We start from the raw sequence: 25,909 nt of genomic DNA, 5'->3' as shown, positions 1-25,909 counted from the left end.
AAGTTGGCACATCAGGCGGTGGATGTTAGATGATCGTTGGGCTCTTGGACCGAGGCAGAAGAGCTCTTCGGTAGCTGCATCCACGACTGAGCAGCCCTTTTTAGGATCCACTCTGCTCACCCCTGTGGGGGAAGGGGCTAGAAAAGGTGCCCTAAACATAGCCTGCCTCAAACCTCCCGACTGGATTACCGCGTTCAGAGGGATCACCAATATGCGGTCAAAAACATAGAAACATGAATTTTGGAGCGTGGAATGTGCGCACACTAATGGACAGTGTAACCAGTGATAGGCCGGAGAGGAGAACCGCCATCGTTGCCAGGGAACTGAGAAGATGCCGGATTGACGCAACTATGTCACTTTCAGAAACCCGACGGGCAGAGGAAGGTCATCTGAAGGAGGAAAAGGGTGGATACACTTTCTTCTGGAAAGGAAAGGCCGCAGATGAGCCTAGGATCCATGGGGTTGGTTTTGCCATCAAGAACCAACTGATCAGTCAGCTCTCTGAACTCCCTGTGGGAATCAGTGAGCGCCTGATGACACTCCGTCAGGTGCTGGCCAACAACCAGACGGCAACAGTTCTTAGTGCTTATGCATCTACCCTCATTTCCGATGAGGACAAAAAAGAGGCCTTCTATGCCTGTCTGGATGAGGTATTGTCAAAAATCCCCAAGGAGGACAAGATTGTTATTATATTGGGAGATTTCAATGCCAGAGTGGGCCGTGACCACCACCTCTGGAAGGGCACCATTGGAAAGGAAGGCATTGGAAACATCAACTCCAACGGGGTTTTGCTTCTTAGCAAATGTGCTCAATACAACCTTATCATCACCAATACCATCTTTTGCCAGAAGAACAAACTCAAGGGCTCATGGAAACACCCTCGCTCTAAACAATGGCATCTTATTGACTATGTCAGGGGTCAAACAGGGATGCATCATTGCACCCACCCTGTTCTCTGTCTTCATTGCCGCCATACTCCACCTCATCAACGAAGAACTACCACACGTAGTCCCAATTTGGTACAGAACTGATGGCAGGCTCTTCAACCTTAACAGGTTCAAAGCCAAAACCAAGATCAGAACCACCACGGTTGTGGAGCTCCAGTATGCAGACGATAATGCCATTGCAGCACACTCTGCAGAAGACCTCCAGGGCATCCTGAACTCCTTCGCTAAGGCATACAGAGCCCTGGGTCTGACCGTGAACATCAAGAAGACCCAGGTGCTACATCAACCCCCACGCAACCAGCCATCTACTCCGCCCATCATAAATGTGGACAACACTGCACTTGAATATGTTCACCACTTCCCCTACCTCGGCTGCCTTCTCTCCTCCAAAGCGGACATTGACTCTGAGGTCAACCATCGCCTGAGCTGTGCCAGTGGAGCGTATGCCAGACTCCGGAAAAGAGTCTTTGAAGACAGAGACCTCCGGGCTGACACCAAGCTCCTGGTTTACAAAGCTGTGGTTCTCCCCACCTTACTTTATGGGGCAGAATCATGGACAACCTACAGCAGGCACCAGAGAACCTTGAGGAAAATACTCAGGATCAAATGGGAGTACAGACGCACAAACATCAGCGTTCTGGAGGAAGCCAGGATACCGAGCATCACCACTTTAATAATGCAGCACCAACTCCGATGGACAGGACATCTCATCCGCATGGCTGACACCCACCTCCCCAAACAGATGTTATACTCCCAGCTGGAGAGAGGTCCGCGATGTTAGAGATTTGCTCACTCCAACTTATTTTGCAACAACCACACGGGAGACAAGCAAGTCCTTTTTGGCACCTGCAGGTGGAGAGTCCATTCGTCGCTGTGTGTGCAGCGATGATCGAATGAAGGTCTGAAACTCTCCCTCCTGTAAGGGCATATTTATTAGGAGAAGCAGAGTGGGGGTGAGAGTGGACAGGTTTGGTGAACCCCCGGCCTCTGGTCAAATCAGAGCAGGGGGTGTTTTACGATGTTGTGGGAAACAGAACAACTTTGATTGCTTCCTCTGCAGCTGGTCAATCAAGCAGAGGAAGCAACCACTTCATTTTAATGCGTTGTGAGAGCAAGACAAGATTGGTTAATCATTATAGTCTACATTCTAACATAATCCTACGATAAAGATAACCTGGAAAACCCTAACACGCGAGCCCCGGGCAGGCAAAAGAAACGTTTTAAGGACAACCTCAAGATCAATCTCAAGAAATTCCAAATAACATCTCAGGAAGATATATATATATATATATATATATATATATATATATATATATATATATATATATATATATATATATACCCGGGTTCGATTCCCGGCAGGGGCACAATATGAGCAATGAGCGATTACCTTACCAACAGTCAGTGTGGGTCCTTAAGCAAGACCCTTAACGATACCGCCTACCTCAGAGATAATGAGAGTACAAGAAACGAAAGACAGACGTCGCCCGGACAAACAAGGTCTGCGTCAGGTGCTGGGGAACCAGAGCACCCTGATGAAAAATGGGCTACTGGAACAAGACACAAATGGGCGAGATGCGAGAATAAGGATCTGTTGGAATACTACTACTCCAGCAACCCGAGCGAGAGGGGTTACATGCGGAGAATGCGGGAACAATGGCAACTTCGATACCCACAGTAAACACTATCGGCCAAGCAACTAGTAGCTCAATGTTCCAATATCCATAAACAGCACCTGCTATCACAGCTCGAGATTGATGAGATCCAACACAAATGCCATAGCGAAGGTCAACCAGAGCACCAGGTCAGAGACGAGTTAAATCCATGTACAAGTCCAGAGGTTGGGTACGAAACCCCAATAAGCACAATCAAGCTGAACGAGGCAGCAACTGACCTGAAGAACAAGATCACGGTGAGAATGAATGCTCGGGAACCTAGATACACACTGCAGAGGCTAAGTGAAGTACCCTCAGAAAGTCTCCTAGAAGATGTGAATGCAGCACTGACAACAATTCCTACGGCTACCATCACTGAAACCAATGAGCTGATATACACCTCAGCAGCAGTGATCCTAGAAATGCTTGGCTACAAGAAGAATGACCATATGCGACCACAACAGTGCTCACCATGGAAGAGAAGGCTGGAGGCCAAAATCAAGATAGCACAGAGAGAAGTGAGCCAAATGACAGAGGCCCAGAAAGGTGCAATGAAAAAGCAAGTTCCCAAGAAATACAACCAGATCCCCATACCTGAAGCACTCAAAACTGCCAAACAAAGACTCCAAGCCTTGGCCAGCCGCCTAAAGAGGTACACAAGAGAGAATGAAGCCAGACGAATAAACAGGTTGTTCACAACACAACCAGCGAAAGTGTACGCTCAGTGGCAGGGGAACAATAGCAGAGCAGACCCACCAAGGCTGGAAACTGAACAGTACTGGAAGGATATATGGGAGCGGGAGGCATCACATAAGAAGGATGCACAGTGGCTGGTGGCTCTGAGAAAGGACCACAGCAAGCTCCCTGAACAGAACCCAGTAACCATCACAGTGGCAGACATCCAGAGAAGAGTCTCAGGAATGAAAAACTGGACAGCACCAGGCCCTGACATGATCCACAGCTACTGGCTCAAGAAACAACTCTCCATGAGCGCCAGGCAGCACAAACGAACCAGCTGCTAAGGGATGGGACTCACCCTGAATGGCTAACCCAAGGGCGTACGATCCTGATCCAGAAGGATCCTTCAAAGGGTACAGTCCCATCCAACTACCGGCCAATCACCTGCCTCTCCACAACATGGAAGCTGATGTCGGGCATAATATCAGATAAGATCAGCGGGCACACGGATCAATACATGAGCACTGCTCAGAAAGGGATTGGTAAAAATACCAGAGGAGCAGAACATCAACTCCTGGTGGATAGAACAGTCACCCAAGACTGCAGAACCAGACGTACCAACCTGAGCACTGCCTGGATTGATTACAAGAAAGCATATGACTCAATGCCACATACTTGGATCACTGAATGCTTGAGGCTGTACAACATCAATGGGACTCTGAGAACCTTCATCGCCAACTCGATGAAACCGTGGAAAACCACACTTGAAGCCAATGGCAAGCCACTTGCACACGTGACCATCAAATGTGGTATATACCAAGGAGACGCTCTGTCCCCAATGCTGTTCTGTATAGGACTGAACCCCCTCAGCCAAATAATCAACAAAACGGGCTATGGATACCAACTCAGGAATGGGGCCACCATCAGCCACCTCCTCTACATGGATGACATAAAGCTGTACGCTAAGAATGAGTGGGACATTGACTCCCTGATCCACACTACCAGGATCTACAGCTCTGACATCGGAATGTCATTCGGACTTGAGAAATGTGGCCGCATGGTGACTAAAAGAGGAAAGGTAATCCACACAGAGTCTCACTCCCAGAAGGAACAATAGCAGACATTGAGGACAGCTACAAATACCATGGAATTCCACAGGCAAATGACAACCTTGACGAGGAAACAAGGAAAGCAGCCACAGCCAAATACCTCCATCGAGTAAGGCAAGTCCTAAGAAGTCAGCTCAACGGCAAGAACAAGACCCTAGCCATTAACAGCTACGCCCTACCAGTAATCAGATACCCTGCAGGAATCATACGGTGGCCAAAGGAAGATATACAGACCACAGATATCAAGACACGGAAGCTCCTAACCATGCATGGAGGGTTCCATCCCAAGTCCAGCACCCTGAGACTGTACACTAGCCGTAAAGAAGGAGGCCGAGGACTCGCGAGCGTGAGAGCCACTATCCAAGATGAAACATCCAAGATCCATAAGTACATCAGGGATAAGGCCCCAACGGATCACGTGCTCAGTGAATGTCTCAGAAAATGGGCATCAAAGGAAGATGAGGTGCTGGAGAGACAATCATGGGAGGACAAGCCCCTACGTGGGATGTACCACCGAAACATAGCTGAAGTGGCTGATATCTACAAATCCTACCAATGGCTAGAAAGAGCTGGTCTGAAGGACAGCACAGAGGCACTGATCCTGGCTGCACAAGAACAGGCCTTGAGCACCAGAGCAATAGAGGCCCAAATCTACCACACCAGACAAGACCCCAGGTGTAGATTGTGCAAAGAAGGTCCTGAGACAATCCAGCACATAACTGCAGGGTGTAAGATGCTGGCAGGTAAAGCATACATGGAGTGCCATAACCAAGTAACTGGAATAGTGTACAGGAACATCTGTGCAGAGTATGGACTGGAAGTCCCAAGATCCAAGTGGGAAACACCTCCAAAGGTGGTAGAGAATGACCAAGCCAAGATCCTCTGGGACTTCCAGATCCAGACAGACAGAATGGTAATGGCGAACCAACCGGACATTGTGGTGGTGGACAAAGAGCAGAGGAAAGCCGTTGTGGTTGACATAGCCATCCCAAATGATGGTAACATTAGGAAAAAGGAACATGAGAAACTTGAGAAATATCAAGGGCTCAGAGAAGAGCTGGAGAAGACCTGGAGAGTTAAGACTTCAGTGGTACCTGTGGTCATTGGAGCACTAGGGGGAGTAACCCCCAAACTGGAGGAGTGGCTGAAACAGATCCCAGGAAAAACATCTGACATCTCAGTCCAGAAAAGTGCAGTACTAGGAACAGCAAAGATACTGCGTAGAACCCTCAAGCTCCCAGGCCTCTGGTAGAGGACCCGACCTTGAAGGGAAAAAGAGACCACCCACATATGTACACACACATATATATATATATATATATATATATATATATATATATATATATAAGCCGCAGGTGTTTTAATGTTTAATTACCATTTGTAAGAGAATGTACACAAAGAGGATTGTCAGGAAAGAGATTGTTCTTTGGGGACACATACTTTTTATTAACATAACGTTTATTGACAGAGATGAAGAAGTGCTGCAAACAAACATGCATACACCTCAGTGACGACCATAATAAACTTAATGTGCAGGGAACACTAGTAACACACTATTTATTATAAATAAAATGGGACCACTTACAGGGGCAATGTGATACGAGCTACACGTAAAGCTCCGGAGAAGACATGACCCGGAAAAAAATACTGACAAGGGTGACGCAACAAGATGGCACCAACAATAGACCCGTGCCCTCTAGTGTCTGGAGGAAACCTCTAGAAAACATGCAGCAGCTCCATTTTCTTCGTTAAGAAAAAAAGAGCCAGTAAAAGAGCTGTCTTCATCTTCCTCCTGTGCACTGAAACCATCGAAGTCTTCGAAACTAGCGAGCAACACGTATAACTCCAGAGTAGACGTGACCGGGAAAGAAAGAAAAGGATGACGCAACAAGACTCTAGTTCAGGGGTGGGCAAACTTTTTGACATGCAGGCCGAATTGGGTTCTAAATTTGGACCGGGGGGCCGAACCAAGAACAGATGGATGTAGTGTTTGTGTGAAGTAATATAAACGACATGTAAAGGTGTTAGGTTCAAAGTGCTAACTGAATATCTGAATAAGAGAAAAGGATCAGCAGACAAAAAACAAGTGAGGCAGAATATTGAGTCTTTTCTCGCGAGGAGTGCATTCAGACTTACAGCAATCCGACTACACTAAAAATCTGTTTTACACTCCTCGCTCTTTTTATTTGGAATGCCCTACCCACAGTGTGAGACGATTAGCCCTTAAGGGGGGGGGGGGGGGGGGGGAAGAGATTGTGGCTTCGTCTCGTAAGAAACAAAAAGTAACGCACAAAGTGTTGCGTGCAGATATGGCTATATCAGCAAAACAGTTTAAGCGATATTCTGAGAGATAAAAAGAGAAAGTGTCGTTCTTTAACAAAGATCAGAAGGTTCATGACGCATTGTTTGACGTGTTGTTTTCACGATCTGTTCTGGTGGACGCTGAGCTGTCAGCAGCATCTTGTTTGACACAACCGTCATCTCGCCCCTGACCCAGCCGTAATCCTTCTGTTCTGTTGTACAAGATAAGAATAAGCAAGGCAAAGCAGCAAGCATACTGAACAGTAATATTGTGAATAAGTACTCATTAGAGAACGCATGATAACATATATATACAATTTTTCTAACAAAAGGTCATTGCATAAAAGGTTTTTGCCTTTAGTAGGTAGTAAAGCATGGATATTCAAAAAAAGATTTTTGAAAACAAATGCATTTATTAACAGCATTAAAGAAAATTTCAGCAAAAAACTGCTATCAGTGATTTTCATAAAATACGACACTGTTTTAATGAATAACAGTCTCCATCACTTCAGCGCCTGCAGGTGAGATTAATGAAATATGTTTATCTTATGAGGCGAAATCACATCAAACGGCAAACATTCCGACCAAATATATCATCTTGAAGAATCGGTGAAAGAATACATCCAAATAAAGTAATCAAAACGGCAACACGGTGAGGGGTATCTGAAAATCAGAGCAGAGTTTTAACTCACAAACACTTGGTGACAGAGGTGAGGAAACACTTCCTTAAAGTAAGCCTTAAAAACTTTACAGGTTAAGATTAGTCTCAAACAAGTGGTGCATCAATGTGCTTGAGCACCCTGCATTGTTTGAAGATGAAAATGGTTGCTAATTTTAATCCCTGCTATTTGTACAAATCATATTCAAAATGCATTTTTTTACAACAAACTTGAGAGCCTCCCCTTCATTTTCAGTGGGGACAGTGTTGTTGGTCTCCCTTTTTTTGCTAGTGCGTCATAGTCTGGAGTAAAATTTGTTGTGGCAATTCTTAGGAGAGATCCGAGGTGTTGGTCCATTTACCTAGATCTGTGACGGGTTGATGTTGATGTTCATGTTTCTGAACGTCACGTCGCGTAGGTCAAACCAAATTGTCCACTCTTTTTTAAACACTCGGCACTCAGTGTCCACCTTGCTTTTCATTGGGCCACTCATTTTAATGGAAGGATTCCAGGGAAAGGGTTAAAGTTAAAGTCCCAATGATCGTCACACACACACACATCTGGGTGTGGTGAAATTTGTCCTCTGCATTTAACCCATCCCCGTGTGATTTTGATCCATCCCCTGGGGGAGAAGGGAGCATTGAGCAGTAGCGGTGCCGCGCCCGGGAATCATTTGGCGATCTAACCTCTAATTCCAACCCTTAATGCTGATTGCCAAGCAGGGAGGTAATGGGTCCCATTTTTATATTCTTTGGTATGACACGGCCGGGATTTGAACCCACAACCTTCCAGTCTCAGGGCGGACACTCTACCACTAGGCCACTGAGCTGCCTACAGGGACAAATGCAAAAACAAGTTGCCCAGCGCGCGAACAAGTGCGAGAAAGGGACAAAGATGAGATGTGCATATGGAATGGCGCTGCTCAGTGAAGTCGTAGCAGAAAGGGGAACTACATTATTTGCAATATGTTTTCATATCTGGTGTTTTGGGCAATGTATGGTGGATATATAGTTACTACTATTTAGGGCAAATACTATTTATTTCTCTGGAAATACCAAAGAAATAAACTAAAATAATCAATTTATTTTGGAATGACAGCTCCTTTTGTCATTGCTTTTTTCAGTAATTGTGTCTGTCTGTAGCCTTCCCTCTAAACGGAGAAAGCAACCATTTTCATTTTCTTTGTATTTTCTGTGTTGTAGGACTATTATGAGGAGCAGTCTGCGTACAATCCAGCCACATGTTTTCTCCCAAAATCCGGACCTAAGCTATATGTGAGTGTTCACAATTATTGTCACGTTCTCAGATGTTACATGTTGTTTCCAAGGACAACTGCTTTCAGTACGCCAATTGAAAATATTAGAATTATGCTGCTGCGCTTGAGCTTAGGGACATATTTAATAACAATGCATGCACACCAGGGCTGTGGACTCGGACTCGGGGACTCGGACTCGGTCATTTTTGCCGGACTCGGACTCGGTGCTGATTTTGACCGAGTCCACCGAGTCCGACAATAAAAAAAATACGTTCAATTTTATTTTCATCATGCTGCTGAGAATGCGCGTAGGAATACTGTCCACAGCCCTGCTTACGATCAATGCGGCCACGTTGAGTTGCACTTAGGCTAATGTTTACATTATGTACCAATGTCAAGGACGATTATGTCACCCAGCTTATATCATTGATGTGTTTCGATAGTTGTGGGGTCGTCACTAATTATTTGTGTTTAGATAAATGTCTGAGCTATAATGGTGTAATTAATGATTAAAAAATATTATGTTACATGTCCTGTGTTTCAGAATGGTTATTTAATTGGGCGAGAGTGTGTGTTTTCAAGCGTTTTGCCTCATGCCAATGGCACTCAGGGCTAAGGGTGGGCTTCAATGACTATTTTTGTAAAGCCACGCATTTAATACCATGTCAAATAATATATTAGAGTGTAGGTTATGTTCCAATGTATCCACTTCTATCGGTTAAATTGTCAACCGTACATTTATGACTACGCCATGAGTGATCTACGTTATGAACTAGCACAACTCCGGTAGGGCAGGGAAAATGTTATCGATCCGACGTCCGATTGGAACGTCGCCTCACTTTTACGTCCGCGCTCTCAGCAAGGGATCATATATACAGACAATTGGTAAAGGCATCCAGGCCGGTTCGGAGGCAGGTTCGAGTGTGGCCTGAGGGTGCCTCCGATGCACTTCGTGACTGCTTCGACACCACTGACTGGGACTTGTTTAAGCAGGCAGCCACCTACAACGATTGGACGGACATAGAGGAGTATACTGACTCTGTTACCTCTTACATCACGAAGTGCATCGATGATGTGACTTGCTCGAAATCCGTCGTCACTCGCGCGAACTGGAAGCCGTGGCTGACGGGGGCTGTCCTCAGACTGTTGAGGGCCAGAGACAAGGCTTTCAGAGCGGGGGATGAGGCTGGCTTGAGGACAGCGAGGGCCGACCTGTCCCGAGGCATCAAAGAAGCGAAGAAGGCGTTCTCGTGCAAGGTCTCCACCCACTTCAAGGACAGCAAGGACGCACGTAGCCTTTGGCGGGGCATTCAGACCATCACGGACTACAAGCCCGCGCCGAGGAGCTGTGAGGGCGACGTCCGTCTGCTGAACGATCTGAACCGCTTCTTTGCTCGCTTCGACGCCCAGAACAGCACTTGCCCGCTGAAGAACACTCCCCCCCCACACGAGCAGCCCCTGCGCCTCTCTGCCGACGGTGTGAGGAGGGCGCTTGCCGCTATTGACACCCGTAAGGCGGCGGGCCCTGACAACATCCCGGGTCGAGCGCTGAAGGACTGCGCTGGGGAGCTGTCGGGTGTCTTCACGGACATCTTTAACGTTTCCCTGCAGCAGGCCATCGTCCCCTCGTGTTTCAAGGCTGCCACCATCGTTCCTGTGCCGAAGAAACCTGCACCGTCCTGCTTCAATGACTACCGCCCTGTGGCACTGACACCCATCATCATGAAGTGCTTTGAGCGGCTGGTCATGGAGCACATCAAGTCCGTTCTCCCCCCCACCATTGACCCTTTCCAGTTTGCGTACCGTGCCAAACGGTCCTCTGAGGATGCCATCTGCTCTGCCCTCCACTCGGCCCTCACCCATCTGGAGAGAAAGGACTCATATGTGAGGTTGCTGTTTGTGGACTTCAGCTCTGCCTTCAACACCATTGTGCCGCAGCGACTCATCCGCAAACTCGACGAGCTGGGCCTCAGTACCTCCCTCTGCAACTGGATACTGGACTTCCTCTGTCAGAGGCCTCAGGTGGTGCGTGTTGGCGACAAAATCTCCGCCAGCATCACGCTGAGCACGGGGGCCCCCCAGGGCTGCGTGCTCAGTCCATTACTCTTCAACCTGCTGACGCATGACTGCACTGCGACCTACAGCGACAACCGCATAGTGAAGTTTGCTGACGACACGACTCTGGTGGGTCTCATCACAAAGGGCGACGAGACTCGGTACAGGTCGGAGGTTGACCTTCTGACCACGTGGTGCAGGGACAACAACCTCGTGCTGAACGTTAATAAGACCAGGGAAATCATTGTTGACTTCCGGAAGGGTCACACAACACACCTGCCGCTGATCATCGATGGTGCTGTGGTGGAGAGGGTGAGCTGCACCAAGTTCCTGGGGGTGCACATCAGTGAGGACCTCTCCTGGTCCGCAAACACCTCGTCACTGGCAAAGAAAGCTCAGCGCCGCCTGTACTTCCTGCGGAAGCTCAGGCGTGCATGTGCTCCTCAGGCAGTCCTGTCTACATTCTACCGTGGCACTATTGAGAGCGTCATCACCAGTTGCATCGCTGTCTGGGGTGGTAACTGCACTGAACAGAACTTGAAGGCCCTGCAGCGCATAGTGAATACGGCTGGTAAGATTATTGGTGCTTCGCTCCCCTCCCTGAAGGACATTTACACCTCCCATCTCGCCCGCAAGGCAACCTCGATTGCCAGAGATGTGAGTTACCCGGCTCACTCTTTGTTTGACCTTCTGCCCTCTGGGAAGAGGTACAGGAGCCTGCGCTCCCGCACCACCAGACTTGCCAACAGCTTCTTTCCCCAGGCTGTTAGGGCCCTGAACTCGCTACCCCCTTCTGCGTAGCGTGTGGCACTGTTGTGCTATTTTCGGGAATGTCTGCTGTACGCGCACTTGCTCCTTTTTTTTTCTGCTCCTCTTATTTATTTATTTATTGTTGTGTTATTTATTCATTATTTATTCAGCACGCTTTTGTTACTTGTTTGTCTGTTGTGAGCCATGTCTTGTCACCGTGGGATAGGGGGGAACGAAATTTCGGTTTCTTTGTGTGTCTTTGGCATGTGGAGAAATTGACAATAAAGCTGACTTTGACTTTGACTTTGATATAAGCCGAACCAGCCAGTGTGAAAGCAGTTGCGTTCGTTCTGGTAGATTTTGATCTAAATTAGCCTTGAATAAAGACTAAGCAGTCACATGAATTAACAGAAAAAATGGACAGCCGGACTCAGACTCGGACTCGGTGGTCAAGAGGCCGGACTCGGTGCAAAAATCCGACCGAGTCCACAGCTCTGATGCACACTAATTTTCTTTTGTTTTTTTATTTGAGCAGTAAGTCTGCTCAAAAGGAGTCGGCCGAAGCAATGGAAACTAAGCGCCCAACCCCGAATAAAAACATGGATGGATATGTTTAATATGTATTTTAATATTAATATTAAAAATAATATCCTCAAATTGTTACCGATGCCAAACATTAGCAAAGACTCACGAGTTGTAAGTTAGAAGAGCACAGTAATACAGTATTATACTAAATGATCTTGCTACTTCCCAGTTGCCATTAGCATTCTCAGTTTTATCTTAGTGTGTACCGAACAAAGGATTTTACAAAAACACTTTACTTAGGTCTCTTCTGCCACCTCATGGAGGAAGAAACAGCCTTTTGTTTCTTATTAACATTCACATTCATTCTGAACACGCCAGGCAAAGCCAGGAAATCCCTATTCTCCGCAGACCACAGCTCGCTATAGAAAAGGCTAGACAACAGCATTGCCACTGGTGTTGTACTGACATTGGCGTCTAGTCTTTATAGACCGACCGACCTACCTACATAATTAATGAACTACAGTGGAGCCTCGGTTTTCGACCACAATCCGTTCCAGAAGGCTGTTCGAGAAATGGATCGTTCAAATTCCGAATCATGTTTTCCCATTACAAATAATGGAAAAAAAAAAATCTGTTCCAAACAAAACAAAAAAACGCTTTTTTTTAAGCATTTTTTCATTCGTGCAATTTTGTCCGATCGTGCAACTGCAGCGGACCACCGAACGTCCAACCGTAGCACGTCGCCGACTGCGCAACTGCACCGCGCTCATCGCATTATTGTGACCGCCGTCGCTGAAATTTAGAAAATATTTTTAAAGTCCTGATGTACTTTCCAAAATTTAAGTGGACATCAGTGCGCAGGGAGCTTAATTTTGTCCGATCGCGCAACTGCAGCGCACCGCCGAACGTGCAACCGTAGCACACCGCGAACCGTGCAACTGCAGCATGCCGCGAACCGTGCAACTGCACTGCGCTGGTTGCATTATTGTGACAGAGTGGTCGCTAAAATTTAGAAAATATTTTGAAAGTCCTAATGGACTTTCCAAAATTTAAGTGCGCAGGGAGCTTAATTTGGTGCGATCGCGCAACCGCAGCGCGCCGGGCGCTCACTGTTGCATTGCTTTAGGAGCATCTTTATGTTTTAGGATGGCTTTACTGCTCCCACTTGCTTCCTTTGGAGGCATGATTAGAGTTTATGCAATCCTCAGCGTAACGAGAACGTAAGAACGAACGGAGTCAGTTGGCATGCGGGTCCTCTCGTCTCATCTCGTGAGGTTCGACAACCGAATTTCGTCCGACATCCGAAGCTAAAAAATCTCGATTTTTTTGTTCGAATACCGATTTGTTTGAGAACGTTTGAAAACCGAGGCTCCACTGTATTTGCGTATTTCAATTTCATTAATTCATCCATCCGTCCGTCCGTCCATCCGTTCGTTCGCTTATATTAATATTATGATTATAATTACAGTGCATAATGTAAGCCATAGTGCGTGTGTTAAAAAGCCAGAGTGTAGAGTGGACTCGTTGAAGAAGGAGGTAGCTCCCCATAACAAACCGCCACCCAGCTGCCTTAGCTGCCTTGATCTGTAGATGATACTCCTAGCTGTGTGGTGCATTAAAAGATTATGTTTATTAGCCTGCCAAGAGATGGTCCTCTGCAGATTGGCAACTCACTAACCCTCATTCTCAATTTGTAATTCCTGTCAACTGTTCAGAACAACTTCCTGTTTTAACAGGAGGTGTTGCTAAATGAAATTTCGTCGTATATCTTTTGATGTACGATGACAAAGGTTCTATTTTTTTCAAGTTGATCCTACTGCTCCCCATAGTGCAGGGGTGTCAAACTTATTTTTGTCACGGGCCGCATCATAGTCATAATTTGCTTCAAAGGGCCATTAAAATTGTCAACCCAAATAAATTGTCATGGATCGGATGGAGCAGGGCGACCAAATGCAGCTAGGACCAGGGTTTATTGGAGAAAACAAACTAACAGACTCGGCAAACTGACATGACTTAACAAAACAATAACTTGACTGACTGACCGGGACGTGACACAAGAAGACAGCAGGACATGACGACAACAAGACACTACAACAACAACGATCCGACGGGGAGTGAGGTGCAGACAGGACTTAAATACACGACAGGTAACAAGAGACAGGTGAGAATGATCACACGAATCATGGGCACACAGGAGGGGAGGGGCGAGCACACAGACAGAAACCATGACAACAGACACATAGTAAAACGGCTGGGGACGAAACGTGACATAAATGTATGAATGTCTCATATTGTATCTATAGTAAAGGCTACACAACAAACTGATAACTAGTTTTCAAAACAAAGACTAATAAAAACGGTTGAAATATTTCGAAATGAAAAATTTAAATCAAATCAAATAATTAAAAATCAAAATTATTTAAAATAATTAATGTAATAAAAAATTGCTAACAATATCTCTATTTTTTAAAAGTGAAAACAATTTGAAATTTTTGAATTGACATGTATTTGATGCACAATCTGTCTTCGCGGGCCACCTAAGATGACGTGGTGGGCCGTATCTGGCCCCCGGGCCTTGACTTTGACACCTGTGTCCTAGTGGGTACTCATCTCTTCTTCATGTGATTCGAAAATATTCTGTTTGTATTGTCCATCCATTTTCTATACTACTTGTCCCCACGGAGGTTGCGGGTGTGCTGGAGCCTATCCCAGCAGTCATCAGGCAGTAGGTGGGGGACACCCTGAACTGGTTGCACACAAAGACAAAGAATATTTGCTATTTGGGTCACTTCCATTTTGATTAGAGGCACTTTCGGTCTAGCTGAGGTCACTTCCGGTTTATTTGGGGTCACTTCTGGTTTAAAAAGGTCACTTCCGGTTTAAAAAGGTAACTTCCGGTTTATTTGGCGTCACTTCCGGTTTGATTTGGGGTCACTTCCGGTTTACCTGAGGTCACTTCCGGTTCATTTGGGGTCACTTCCTGTTTGATTTCGGGCACTTCCGGTTCATTCTGGGTTCATTGGGGCACTTCAGGGTCAATCCAAGATGGCCGCCACACTGGAACTAGGGGTCAAGGGTTGAATTGTGAAAGCATAGTGGAAGTGGGAGTGAAGGGGGTGAATATGGTAAGCATAAGGTGAACAAAGTGAATAAAGTTGGAATGGGTTGAATCGGTTTAAAAAATGTAGAAATTAGAAAGGAAAAAGTAAATTTTTTAAAAATTTGGTGTGAATTTCAAAATTGAAAATTTGGAAACTTTGGTAAGTGGGAAGGTGTGGAATAGATAGACAAAAGATGAACAGTTGAAAGTTGGAACGAGTTGAATCGGTGGAAAAATGTAGAAATTAGAAGTGAAAAACTAAATTTTGTGAAATTTAGCAAAATTTTGTGCAAATTTTAAAAGTGAAAACGTGACATTTTTGAATTTGGCAAGTTTGGGAATGTCCCCAATAGGATTTGAATGTGTTGAATAAAGTGAATTTCAAACTGGAACAACGTAAATGTGAAATGTTGAATCTGCCATAAAGAATGAATGGGGAAGAATTTGCCGGAAATTTGTGAATTTTGTGAAAACGGAACATTTTTTGAACGAAAAAAATGTAAGCAGCCGTGTCATGAATATTTGGAATAAGTGAAAACTGGAACGGAGTGAATCGGTTGAAGTATGTGGAAGTAGTTAAGCGTCAAAAAAGTGAGCGGAAAAAGTAGAATAATAATAACTAGAATTTGCAATTCCTGAAGAAATTGCGTGTGAAGGTGAAGAGGTTGAATAAAGACTTGGGGAATGCTGCAGAATGATGTTGAAAAGACTTGAATCGGTTGAAAAATGTAGAAATTACAAGGGAAAAAGGAAATTTGGGAAAATTGTGTGTGAATTTCAAAATTGAAAATTTGGAATTTTGGGTAAGTGTGAAGTTGTGGAATAGGTAGGAAAATGATGAACAGTTGAAAGGTGGAATGGCTTGAATAAGTTGAAAAATGTAGAAATTAGAGTAGAAAAACAAAATTGCAGAGAATTTTTGGTAAGTGGGAAGTTGTGGAATAGGAAGGCAAAAGATGAACAGTTGAAAGTTGGAACAAATTGAATCGGTTAAAAATTGTAGAAGTTAGAGCAAATCTTGAATCCTAATAGAGAATGAATGGGAATTAAAAGAAAAAAAAATTGCAACAAAATTTTTTGAAATATGGGACAAAAGGAAAAAAAGGCTTCAGGAGGTTCACTTTTGGGGTTAAAATGTTGAAACGGGTTTAATCGGCCAAACTTTGTAAAAGTTAGCCCAAATGTAGGTATTTAAGGCACCTAATGTTGAAATATGGTCACTTCCGGTTTGATTTGGGTCACTTCCGGTCTATTTGGGTCACTTCCGGTTTGATTAGAGGCACTTCCGGTCTAGCTGAGGTCACTTTCGGTTTATTTGGGGTCACTTCCGGTTTAAAAAGGTCACTTCCGGTTTGATTTGGAGTCACTTCCGGTTTGATTTGGGGTCACTTCCGGTTTACCTGAGGTCACTTCCGGTTCATTTTGGGTCAATTCCGGTTTGATTTGGGGCACTTCCGGTTCATTCCGAGTTCATTGGGGCACTTCAGGGTCAATCCAAGATGGCCGCCACTCTGGAAGTGAGGGTCAAGGGTTGAATTGTGGAAGTGGGGGTGAAGGGGGTGAATATGGTAAGCATAAGGTGAACAAAGTGAATAAAGTTGGAATGGGTTGAATCGGTTGAAAAATGTAGAAATTAGAAGGGAAAAACTAAATTTTGGGAAAATTTGGTGTGAATTTCAAAATTGAAAATTTGGAAATTTTGCTAAGTGGGAAGGTGTGGAATAGGTAGGCAAAAGATGAACAGTTGAAAGTTGGAACGAGTTGAATCGGTGGAAAAATGTAGAAACTAGAAGTGAAAAACTAAATTTTGTGAAATTTTGCAAAATTTTGTGCAAATTTTAAAAGTGAAAACGTGAAATTTTTGAATTTGGCAAGTTTGGGAATGTCCCCAATGTGATTTGAATGTGTTGAAATAAGTGAATTTCAAACTGGAACAACAAAAATGTGAAATGTTGAATCTGCCATTAAGAATGAATGGGGAAAAAAATGCCACAAAATCGTGAATTTTGTGAAAACGGAAAATTTTTTGAACGAAAAAAATGTAAGCAGCCGTGTCATGAATATTTGGAATAAGTGAAAAGTGGAACGGAGTGAATCGGTTGAAGTATGTGGAAGGAGTTAAGCGTCAAAAAAGTGAGCGGAATAAGTAGAATAATAATAATAACTAGAATTTGCAATTCCTGAAGAAATTGCGTGTGAAGGTGAAGAGGTTGAATAAATACTTGGGGAATGTTGCAGAATGATGTTGAAAAGAGTTGAATCGGTTGAAAAATGTAGAAATTACAAGGGAAAAAGGAAATTTGGGAAAATTGGGTGTGAATTTCAAAATTGAAAATTTGGAATTTTGGGTAAGTGGGAAGTTGTGGAATAGGTAGGAAAATGATGAACAGTTGAAAGGTGGAATGGGTTGAATAAGTTGAAAATGTAGAAATTAGAGTAGAAAAACAAAATTGTAGAGAATTTTTGGTAAGTGGGAAGTTGTGGAATAGGAGGGCAAAAGAGGAACAGTTGAAAGTTGGAACGAGTTGAATCGGTTAAAAAATGTAGAAGTTAGAGCAAATCTTGAATCCTAAAAGAGAATGAATGGGAATTAAAAGAAAAAAAAATTGCACCAAAAGTTTCTGAAATTTGGAACAAAAGGAAAGAAACGGCTTCAGGAGGTTCACTTTTGGGGTTAAAATGTTGAAACCGGTTTAATCGGGCAAAATTTGCAAAAGTTAGCGCAAATGTAGGTATTTAGGGCACTTAATGTTGAAATATGGTCATTTCCGGTTTGATTTGGGTCACTTCCGGTTTGATTAGAGGCACTTCCGGTCCAGCTGAGGTCACTTCCGGTTTATTTGGGGTCACTTCCGGTTGAAAAAGGTCACTTCCGGTTGAAAAATGTCACTTCCGGTTTGATTTGGGGTCACTTCCGGTTTGATTTGGGGTCACTTCCGGTTTACCTGAGGTCACTTCCGGTTCATTTGGGGTCAATTCCGGTTTGATTTGGGGCACTTCCAGTTCATTCCGGGTTCATTGGGGCACTTCAGGGTCAATCCAAGATGGCCGCCACTCTGGAAGTGGGGGTCAAGGGTTGAATTGTGGAAGTGGGGGTGAAGGGGGTGAATATGGTAAGCATAAGGTGAACAAAGTGAATAAAGTTGGAATGGGTTGAATCGGTTGAAAAATGTAGAAATTAGAAGGGAAAAACTAAATTTTGGGAAAATTTGGTGTGAATTTCAAAATTGAAAATTTGGAAATTTTGCTAAGTGGGAAGGTGTGGAATAGGTAGGCAAAAGATGAACAGTTGAAAGTTGGAACGAGTTGAATCGGTGGAAAAATGTAGAAACTAGAAGTGAAAAACTAAATTTTGTGAAATTTTGCAAAATTTTGTGCAAATTTTAAAAGTGAAAACGTGAAATTTTTGAATTTGGCAAGTTTGGGAATGTCCCCAATGTGATTTGAATGTGTTGAAATAAGTGAATTTCAAACTGGAACAACAAAAATGTGAAATGTTGAATCTGCCATTAAGAATGAATGGGGAAAAAATGCCACAAAATCGTGAATTTTGTGAAAACGGAAAATTTTTCGAACAAAAAAAATGTAAGCAGCCGTGTCATGAATATTTGGAATAAGTGAAAAGTGGAACGGAGTGAATCGGTTGAAGTATGTGGAAGGAGTTAAGCGTCAAAAAAGTGAGCGGAATAAGTAGAATAATAATAATAACTAGAATTTGCAATTCCTGAAGAAATTGCGTGTGAAGGTGAAGAGGTTGAATAAATACTTGGGGAATGCTGCAGAATGATGTTGAAAAGAGTTGAATCGGTTGAAAAATGTAGAAATTACAAGGGAAAAGGAAATTTGGGAAAATTGGGTGTGAATTTCAAAACTGAAATTTTGGAATTTTGGGTAAGTGGGAAGTTGTGGAATAGGTAGGAAAATGATGAACAGTTGAAAGGTGGAATGGGTTGAATAAGTTGAATGGGTTGAATAAGTTGAAAAAAGTAGAAATTAGAGTAGAAAACCAAAATTGAACAGTTGAAAGTTGGAACGAGTTGAATCGGTTAAAAAATGTAGAAGTTAGAGCAAATCTTGAATCCTAATAAAGAATGAATGGGAATTAAAAGAAAAAAAAATTGCGCCAAAATCTTTTGAAATTTGGAACAAAAGGAAAAAAAACGGCTTCAGGAGGTTCACTTTTGGGGTTAAAATGTAGAAACGGGTTTAATCGGGCAAAATTTGCAAAAGTTAGCGCAAATGTAGGTATTTTGGGCACTTAATGTTGAAATATGGTCACTTCCGGTTTGATTTGGTCACTTCCGGTCTATTTGGGTCACTTCCGGTTTGATTAGAGGCACTTCCGGTCTAGCTGAGGTCACTTCCGGTTTATTTGGGGTCACTTCCGGTTGAAAAAGGTCACTTCCGGTTTGATTTGGGGTCACTTCCGGTTTGATTTGGGGTCACTTCCGGTTTACCTGAGGTCACTTCCGGTTCATTTGGGGTCAATTCCGGTTTGATTTGGGGCACTTCCAGTTCATTCCGGGTTCATTGGGGCACTTCAGGGTCAATCCAAGATGGCCGCCACTCTGGAAGTGGGGGTCAAGGGTTTAATTGTGGAAGTGGGGGTGAAGGGGGTGAATATGGTAAGCATAAGGTGAACAAAGTGAATAAAGTTGGAATGGGTTGAATCGGTTGAAAAATGTAGAAATTAGAAGGGAAAAACTAAATTTTGGGAAAATTTGGTGTGAATTTCAAAATTGAAAATTTGGAAATTTTGCTAAGTGGGAAGGTGTGGAATAGGTAGGCAAAAGATGAACAGTTGAAAGTTGGAACGAGTTGAATCGGTGGAAAAATGTAGAAACTAGAAGTGAAAAACTAAATTTTGTGAAATTTTGCAAAATTTTGTGCAAATTTTAAAAGTGAAAACGTGAAATTTTTGAATTTGGCAAGTTTGGGAATGTCCCCAATGTGATTTGAATGTGTTGAAATAAGTGAATTTCAAACTGGAACAACAAAAATGTGAAATGTTGAATCTGCCATTAAGAATGAATGGGGAAAAAAATGCCACAAAATCGTGAATTTTGTGAAAACGGAAAATTTTTCGAACAAAAAAAATGTAAGCAGCCGTGTCATGAATATTTGGAATAAGTGAAAAGTGGAACGGAGTGAATCGGTTGAAGTATGTGGAAGGAGTTAAGCGTCAAAAAAGTGAGCGGAATAAGTAGAATAATAATAATAATAATAACTAGAATTTGCAATTCCTGAAGAAATTGCGTGTGAAGGTGAAGAGGTTGAATAAATACTTGGGGAATGCTGCAGAATGATGTTGAAAAGAGTTGAATCGGTTGAAAAATGTAGAAATTACAAGGGAAAAGGAAATTTGGGAAAATTGGGTGTGAATTTCAAAACTGAAATTTTGGAATTTTGGGTAAGTGGGAAGTTGTGGAATAGGTAGGAAAATGATGAACAGTTGAAAGGTGGAATGGGTTGAATAAGTTGAATGGGTTGAATAAGTTGAAAAAAGTAGAAATTAGAGTAGAAAACCAAAATTGAACAGTTGAAAGTTGGAACGAGTTGAATCGGTTAAAAAATGTAGAAGTTAGAGCAAATCTTGAATCCTAATAAAGAATGAATGGGAATTAAAAGAAAAAAAAATTGCGCCAAAATCTTTTGAAATTTGGAACAAAAGGAAAAAAAACGGCTTCAGGAGGTTCACTTTTGGGGTTAAAATGTAGAAACGGGTTTAATCGGTCAAAATTTGCAAAAGTTAGCGCAAATGTAGGTATTTTGGGCACATAATGTTGAAATATGGTCACTTCCGGTTTGATTTGGGTCACTTCCGGTCTATTTGGGTCACTTCCGGTTTGATTAGAGGCACTTCCGGTCTAGCTGAGGTCACTTCCGGTTTATTTGGGGTCACTTCCGGTTTAAAAAGGTCACTTCCGGTTTGATTTGGGGTCACTTCCGGTTTGATTTGGGGTCACTTCCGGTTTACCTGAGGTCACTTCCGGTTCATTTGGGGTCAATTCCGGTTTGATTTGGGGCACTTCCAGTTCATTCCGGGTTCATTGGGGCACTTCAGGGTCAATCCAAGATGGCCGCCACTCTGGAAGTGGGGGTCAAGGGTTGAATTGTGGAAGTGGGGGTGAAGGGGGTGAATATGGTAAGCATAAGGTGAACAAAGTGAATAAAGTTGGAATGGGTTGAATCGGTTGAAAAATGTAGAAATTAGAAGGGAAAAACTAAATTTTGGGAAAATTTGGTGTGAATTTCAAAATTGAAAATTTGCAAATTTTGCTAATTGGGAAGGTGTGGAATAGGTAGGCAAAAGATGAACAGTTGAAAGTTGGAACGAGTTGAATCGGTGGAAAAATGTAGAAACTAGAAGTGAAAAACTAAATTTTGTGAAATTTTGCAAAATTTTGTGCAAATTCTTAAAAGTGAAAACGTGAAATTTTTGAATTTGGCAAGTTTGGGAATGTCCCCAATGTGATTTGAATGTGTTGAAATAAGTGAATTTCAAACTGGAACAACAAAAATGTGAAATGTTGAATCTGCCATTAAGAATGAATGGGGAAAAAAATGCCACAAAATCGTGAATTTTGTGAAAACGGAAAATTTTTCGAACAAAAAAAATGTAAGCAGCCGTGTCATGAATATTTGGAATAAGTGAAAAGTGGAACGGAGTGAATCGGTTGAAGTATGTGGAAGGAGTTAAGCGTCAAAAAAGTGAGCGGAATAAGTAGAATAATAATAATAATAATAATAATAAAGGACAGCAATAACAATAGTGTGAAGGTCTTCACCTTCACACTAATAATAATAATAATAATAAAGGACAGCAATAACAATAGTGTGAAGGTCTTCACCTTCACACTAATAATAATAAAGGACAGCAATAACAATAGTGTGAAGGTCTTCACCTTCACACTAATAAAGGACAGCAATAACAATAGTGTGAAGGTCTTCACCTTCACACTAATAAAGGACAGCAATAACAATAGTGTGAAGGTCTTCACCTTCACACTAACTAGAATTTGCAATTCCTGAAGAAATTGCGTGTGAAGGTGAAGAGGTTGAATAAATACTTAAGGAATGCTGCAGAATGATGTTGAAAAGAGTTGAATCGGTTGAAAAATGTAGAAATTACAAGGGAAAAGGAATTTTGGGAAAATTGGGTGTGAATTTCAAAACTGAAAATTTGGAATTTTGGGTAAGTGGGAAGTTGTGGAATAGGTAGGAAAATGATGAACAGTTGAAAGGTGGAATGGGTTGAATAAGTTGAATGGGTTGAATAAGTTGAAAAAAGTAGAAATTAGAGTAGAAAACCAAAATTGAACAGTTGAAAGTTGGAACGAGTTGAATCGGTTAAAAAATGTAGAAGTTAGAGCAAATCTTGAATCCTAATAAAGAATGAATGGGAATTAAAAGAAAAAAACATTGCGCCAAAATCTTTTGAAATTTGGAACAAAAGGAAAAAAACGGCTTCAGGAGGTTCACTTTTGGGGTTAAAATGTAGAAACGGGTTTAATCGGTCAAAATTTGCAAAAGTTAGCGCAAATGTAGGTATTTTGGGCACTTAATGTTGAAATATGGTCACTTCCGGTTTGATTTGGGTCACTTCCGGTCTATTTGAGTCACTTCCGGTTTGAATAGAGGCACTTCCGGTCTAGCTGAGGTCACTTCCGGTTTATTTGTGGTCACTTCCGGTTCAAAAAGGACACTTCCGGTTTAAAAAGGTCACTTCCGGTTTGATTTGGGGTCACTTCCGGTTTACCTGAGGTCACTTCCGGTTCATTTGGGGTCACTTCCGGTTTGATTTGGGGTCACTTCCGGTTTACCTGAGGTCACTTCCGGTTCATTTGGGGTCAATTCCGGTTTGATTTGGGGCACTTCCAGTTCATTCCGGGTTCATTGGGGCACTTCAGGGTCAATCCAAGATGGCCGCCACTCTGGAAGTGGGGGTCAAGGGTTGAATTGTGGAAGTGGGGGTGAAGGGGGTGAATATGGTAAGCATAAGGTGAACAAAGTGAATAAAGTTGGAATGGGTTGAATCGGTTGAAAAATGTAGAAATTAGAAGGGAAAAACTAAATTTTGGGAAAATTTGGTGTGAATTTCAAAATTGAAAATTTGGAAATTTTGCTAAGTGGGAAGGTGTGGAATAGGTAGGCAAAAGATGAACAGTTGAAAGTTGGAACGAGTTGAATCGGTGGAAAAATGTAGAAACTAGAAGTGAAAAACTAAATTTTGTGAAATTTTGCAAAATTTTGTGCAAATTTTAAAAGTGAAAACGTGAAATTTTTGAATTTGGCAAGTTTGGGAATGTCCCCAATGTGATTTGAATGTGTTGAAATAAGTGAATTTCAAACTGGAACAACAAAAATGTGAAATGTTGAATCTGCCATTAAGAATGAATGGGGAAAAAAATGCCACAAAATCGTGAATTTTGTGAAAACGGAAAATTTTTCGAACAAAAAAAATGTAAGCAGCCGTGTCATGAATATTTGGAATAAGTGAAAAGTGGAACGGAGTGAATCGGTTGAAGTATGTGGAAGGAGTTAAGCGTCAAAAAAGTGAGCGGAATAAGTAGAATAATAATAATAATAATAATAAAGGACAGCAATAACAATAGTGTGAAGGTCTTCACCTTCACACTAATAATAATAATAATAATAATAAAGGACAGCAATAACAATAGTGTGAAGGTCTTCACCTTCACACTAACTAGAATTTGCAATTCCTGAAGAAATTGCGTGTGAAGGTGAAGAGGTTGAATAAATACTTGGGGAATGTTGCAGAATGATGTTGAAGAGTTGAATCGGTTGAAAAATGTAGAAATTACAAGGGAAAAAGGAAATTTGGGAAAATTGGGTGTGAATTTCAAAATTGAAAATTTGGAATTTTGGGTAAGTGGGAAGTTGTGGAATAGGTAGGAAAATGATGAACAGTTGAAAGGTGGAATGGGTTGAATAAGTTGAAAATGTAGAAATTAGAGTAGAAAAACAAAATTGTAGAGAATTTTTGGTAAGTGGGAAGTTGTGGAATAGGAAGGCAAAAGAGGAACAGTTGAAAGTTGGAACGAGTTGAATCGGTTAAAAAATGTAGAAGTTAGAGCAAATCTTGAATCCTAATAGAGAATGAATGGGAATTAAAAGAAAAAAAATTGCACCAAAAGTTTCTGAAATTTGGAACAAAAGGAAAGAAACGGCTTCAGGAGGTTCACTTTTGGGGTTAAAATGTTGAAATGGGTTTAATCGGGCAAAATTTGCAAAAGTTAGCACAAATGTAGGTATTTAGGGCACTTAATGTTGAAATATGGTCATTTCCGGTTTGATTTGGGTCACTTCCGGTTTGATTAGAGGCACGTCCGGTCCAGCTGAGGTCACTTCCGGTTTATTTGGGGTCACTTCCGGTTGAAAAAGGTCACTTCCGGTTTAAAAAGGTCACTTCCGGTTTGATTTGGGGTCACTTCCGGTTTACCTGAGGTCACTTCCGGTTCATTTGGGGTCACTTCCGGTTTGATTTGGGTCACTTCCGGTCTATTAAGGTCACTTCCGGTTTGATTAGAGGCACTTCCGGTCTATTTAGGTCACTTCCGGTTTGATTAGAGGCACTTCCGGTCTAGCTGAGGTCACTTCCGGTTTATTTGGGGTCACTTCCGGTTTAAAAAGGTCACTTCCGGTTTGATTTGGGGTCACTTCCGGTTTGATTTGGGGTCACTTCCGGTTTACCTGAGGTCACTTCCGGTTCATTTGGGGTCAATTCCGGTTTGATTTGGGGCACTTCCAGTTCATTCCGGGTTCATTGGGGCACTTCAGGGTCAATCCAAGATGGCCGCCACTCTGGAAGTGGGGGTCAAGGGTTGAATTGTGGAAGTGGGGGTGAAGGGGGTGAATATGGTAAGCATAAGGTGAACAAAGTGAATAAAGTTGGAATGGGTTGAATCGGTTGAAAAATGTAGAAATTAGAAGGGAAAAACTAAATTTTGGGAAAATTTGGTGTGAATTTCAAAATTGAAAATTTGGAAATTTTGCTAAGTGGGAAGGTGTGGAATAGGTAGGCAAAAGATGAACAGTTGAAAGTTGGAACGAGTTGAATCGGTGGAAAAATGTAGAAACTAGAAGTGAAAAACTAAATTTTGTGAAATTTTGCAAAATTTTGTGCAAATTTTAAAAGTGAAAACGTGAAATTTTTGAATTTGGCAAGTTTGGGAATGTCCCCAATGTGATTTGAATGTGTTGAAATAAGTGAATTTCAAACTGGAACAACAAAAATGTGAAATGTTGAATCTGCCATTAAGAATGAATGGGGAAAAAAATGCCACAAAATCGTGAATTTTGTGAAAACGGAAAATTTTTCGAACAAAAAAAATGTAAGCAGCCGTGTCATGAATATTTGGAATAAGTGAAAAGTGGAACGGAGTGAATCGGTTGAAGTATGTGGAAGGAGTTAAGCGTCAAAAAAGTGAGCGGAATAAGTAGAATAATAATAATAATAACTAGAATTTGCAATTCCTGAAGAAATTGCGTGTGAAGGTGAAGAGGTTGAATAAATACTTGGGGAATGTTGCAGAATGATGTTGAAAAGAGTTGAATCGGTTGAAAAATGTAGAAATTACAAGGGAAAAAGGAAATTTGGGAAAATTGGGTGTGAATTTCAAAATTGAAAATTTGGAATTTTGGGTAAGTGGGAAGTTGTGGAATAGGTAGGAAAATGATGAACAGTTGAAAGGTGGAATGGGTTGAATAAGTTGAAAATGTAGAAATTAGAGTAGAAAAACAAAATTGTAGAGAATTTTTGGTAAGTGGGAAGTTGTGGAATAGGAAGGCAAAAGAGGAACAGTTGAAAGTTGGAACGAGTTGAATCGGTTAAAAAATGTAGAAGTTAGAGCA

The 25,909-nt window shown here is 42.3% G+C and overlaps 1 protein-coding gene across 2 annotated transcripts in view; it reads left to right on the top strand.

Moving 5' to 3' along the window:
• LOC125970576 (NT-3 growth factor receptor-like) overlaps nucleotides 1–25,909 on the top strand; it is a 235,706-nt gene that overhangs the window by 42,275 nt on the left and 167,522 nt on the right. For both annotated transcript variants that reach the window (XM_068651159.1, XM_068651158.1), the window contains one exon: nucleotides 8,552–8,623. In XM_068651159.1, coding sequence (XP_068507260.1) covers nucleotides 8,552–8,623 — 72 coding nt within the window. The remainder of the gene's footprint in view (nucleotides 1–8,551; nucleotides 8,624–25,909) is intronic.

The sequence above is a fragment of the Syngnathus scovelli genome, chromosome 6 (genome assembly GCF_024217435.2).
Source record: "Syngnathus scovelli strain Florida chromosome 6, RoL_Ssco_1.2, whole genome shotgun sequence".
Classification (NCBI taxonomy): domain Eukaryota; kingdom Metazoa; phylum Chordata; class Actinopteri; order Syngnathiformes; family Syngnathidae; genus Syngnathus; species Syngnathus scovelli.
This window is presented reverse-complemented; position numbering and strand designations above follow the sequence as displayed.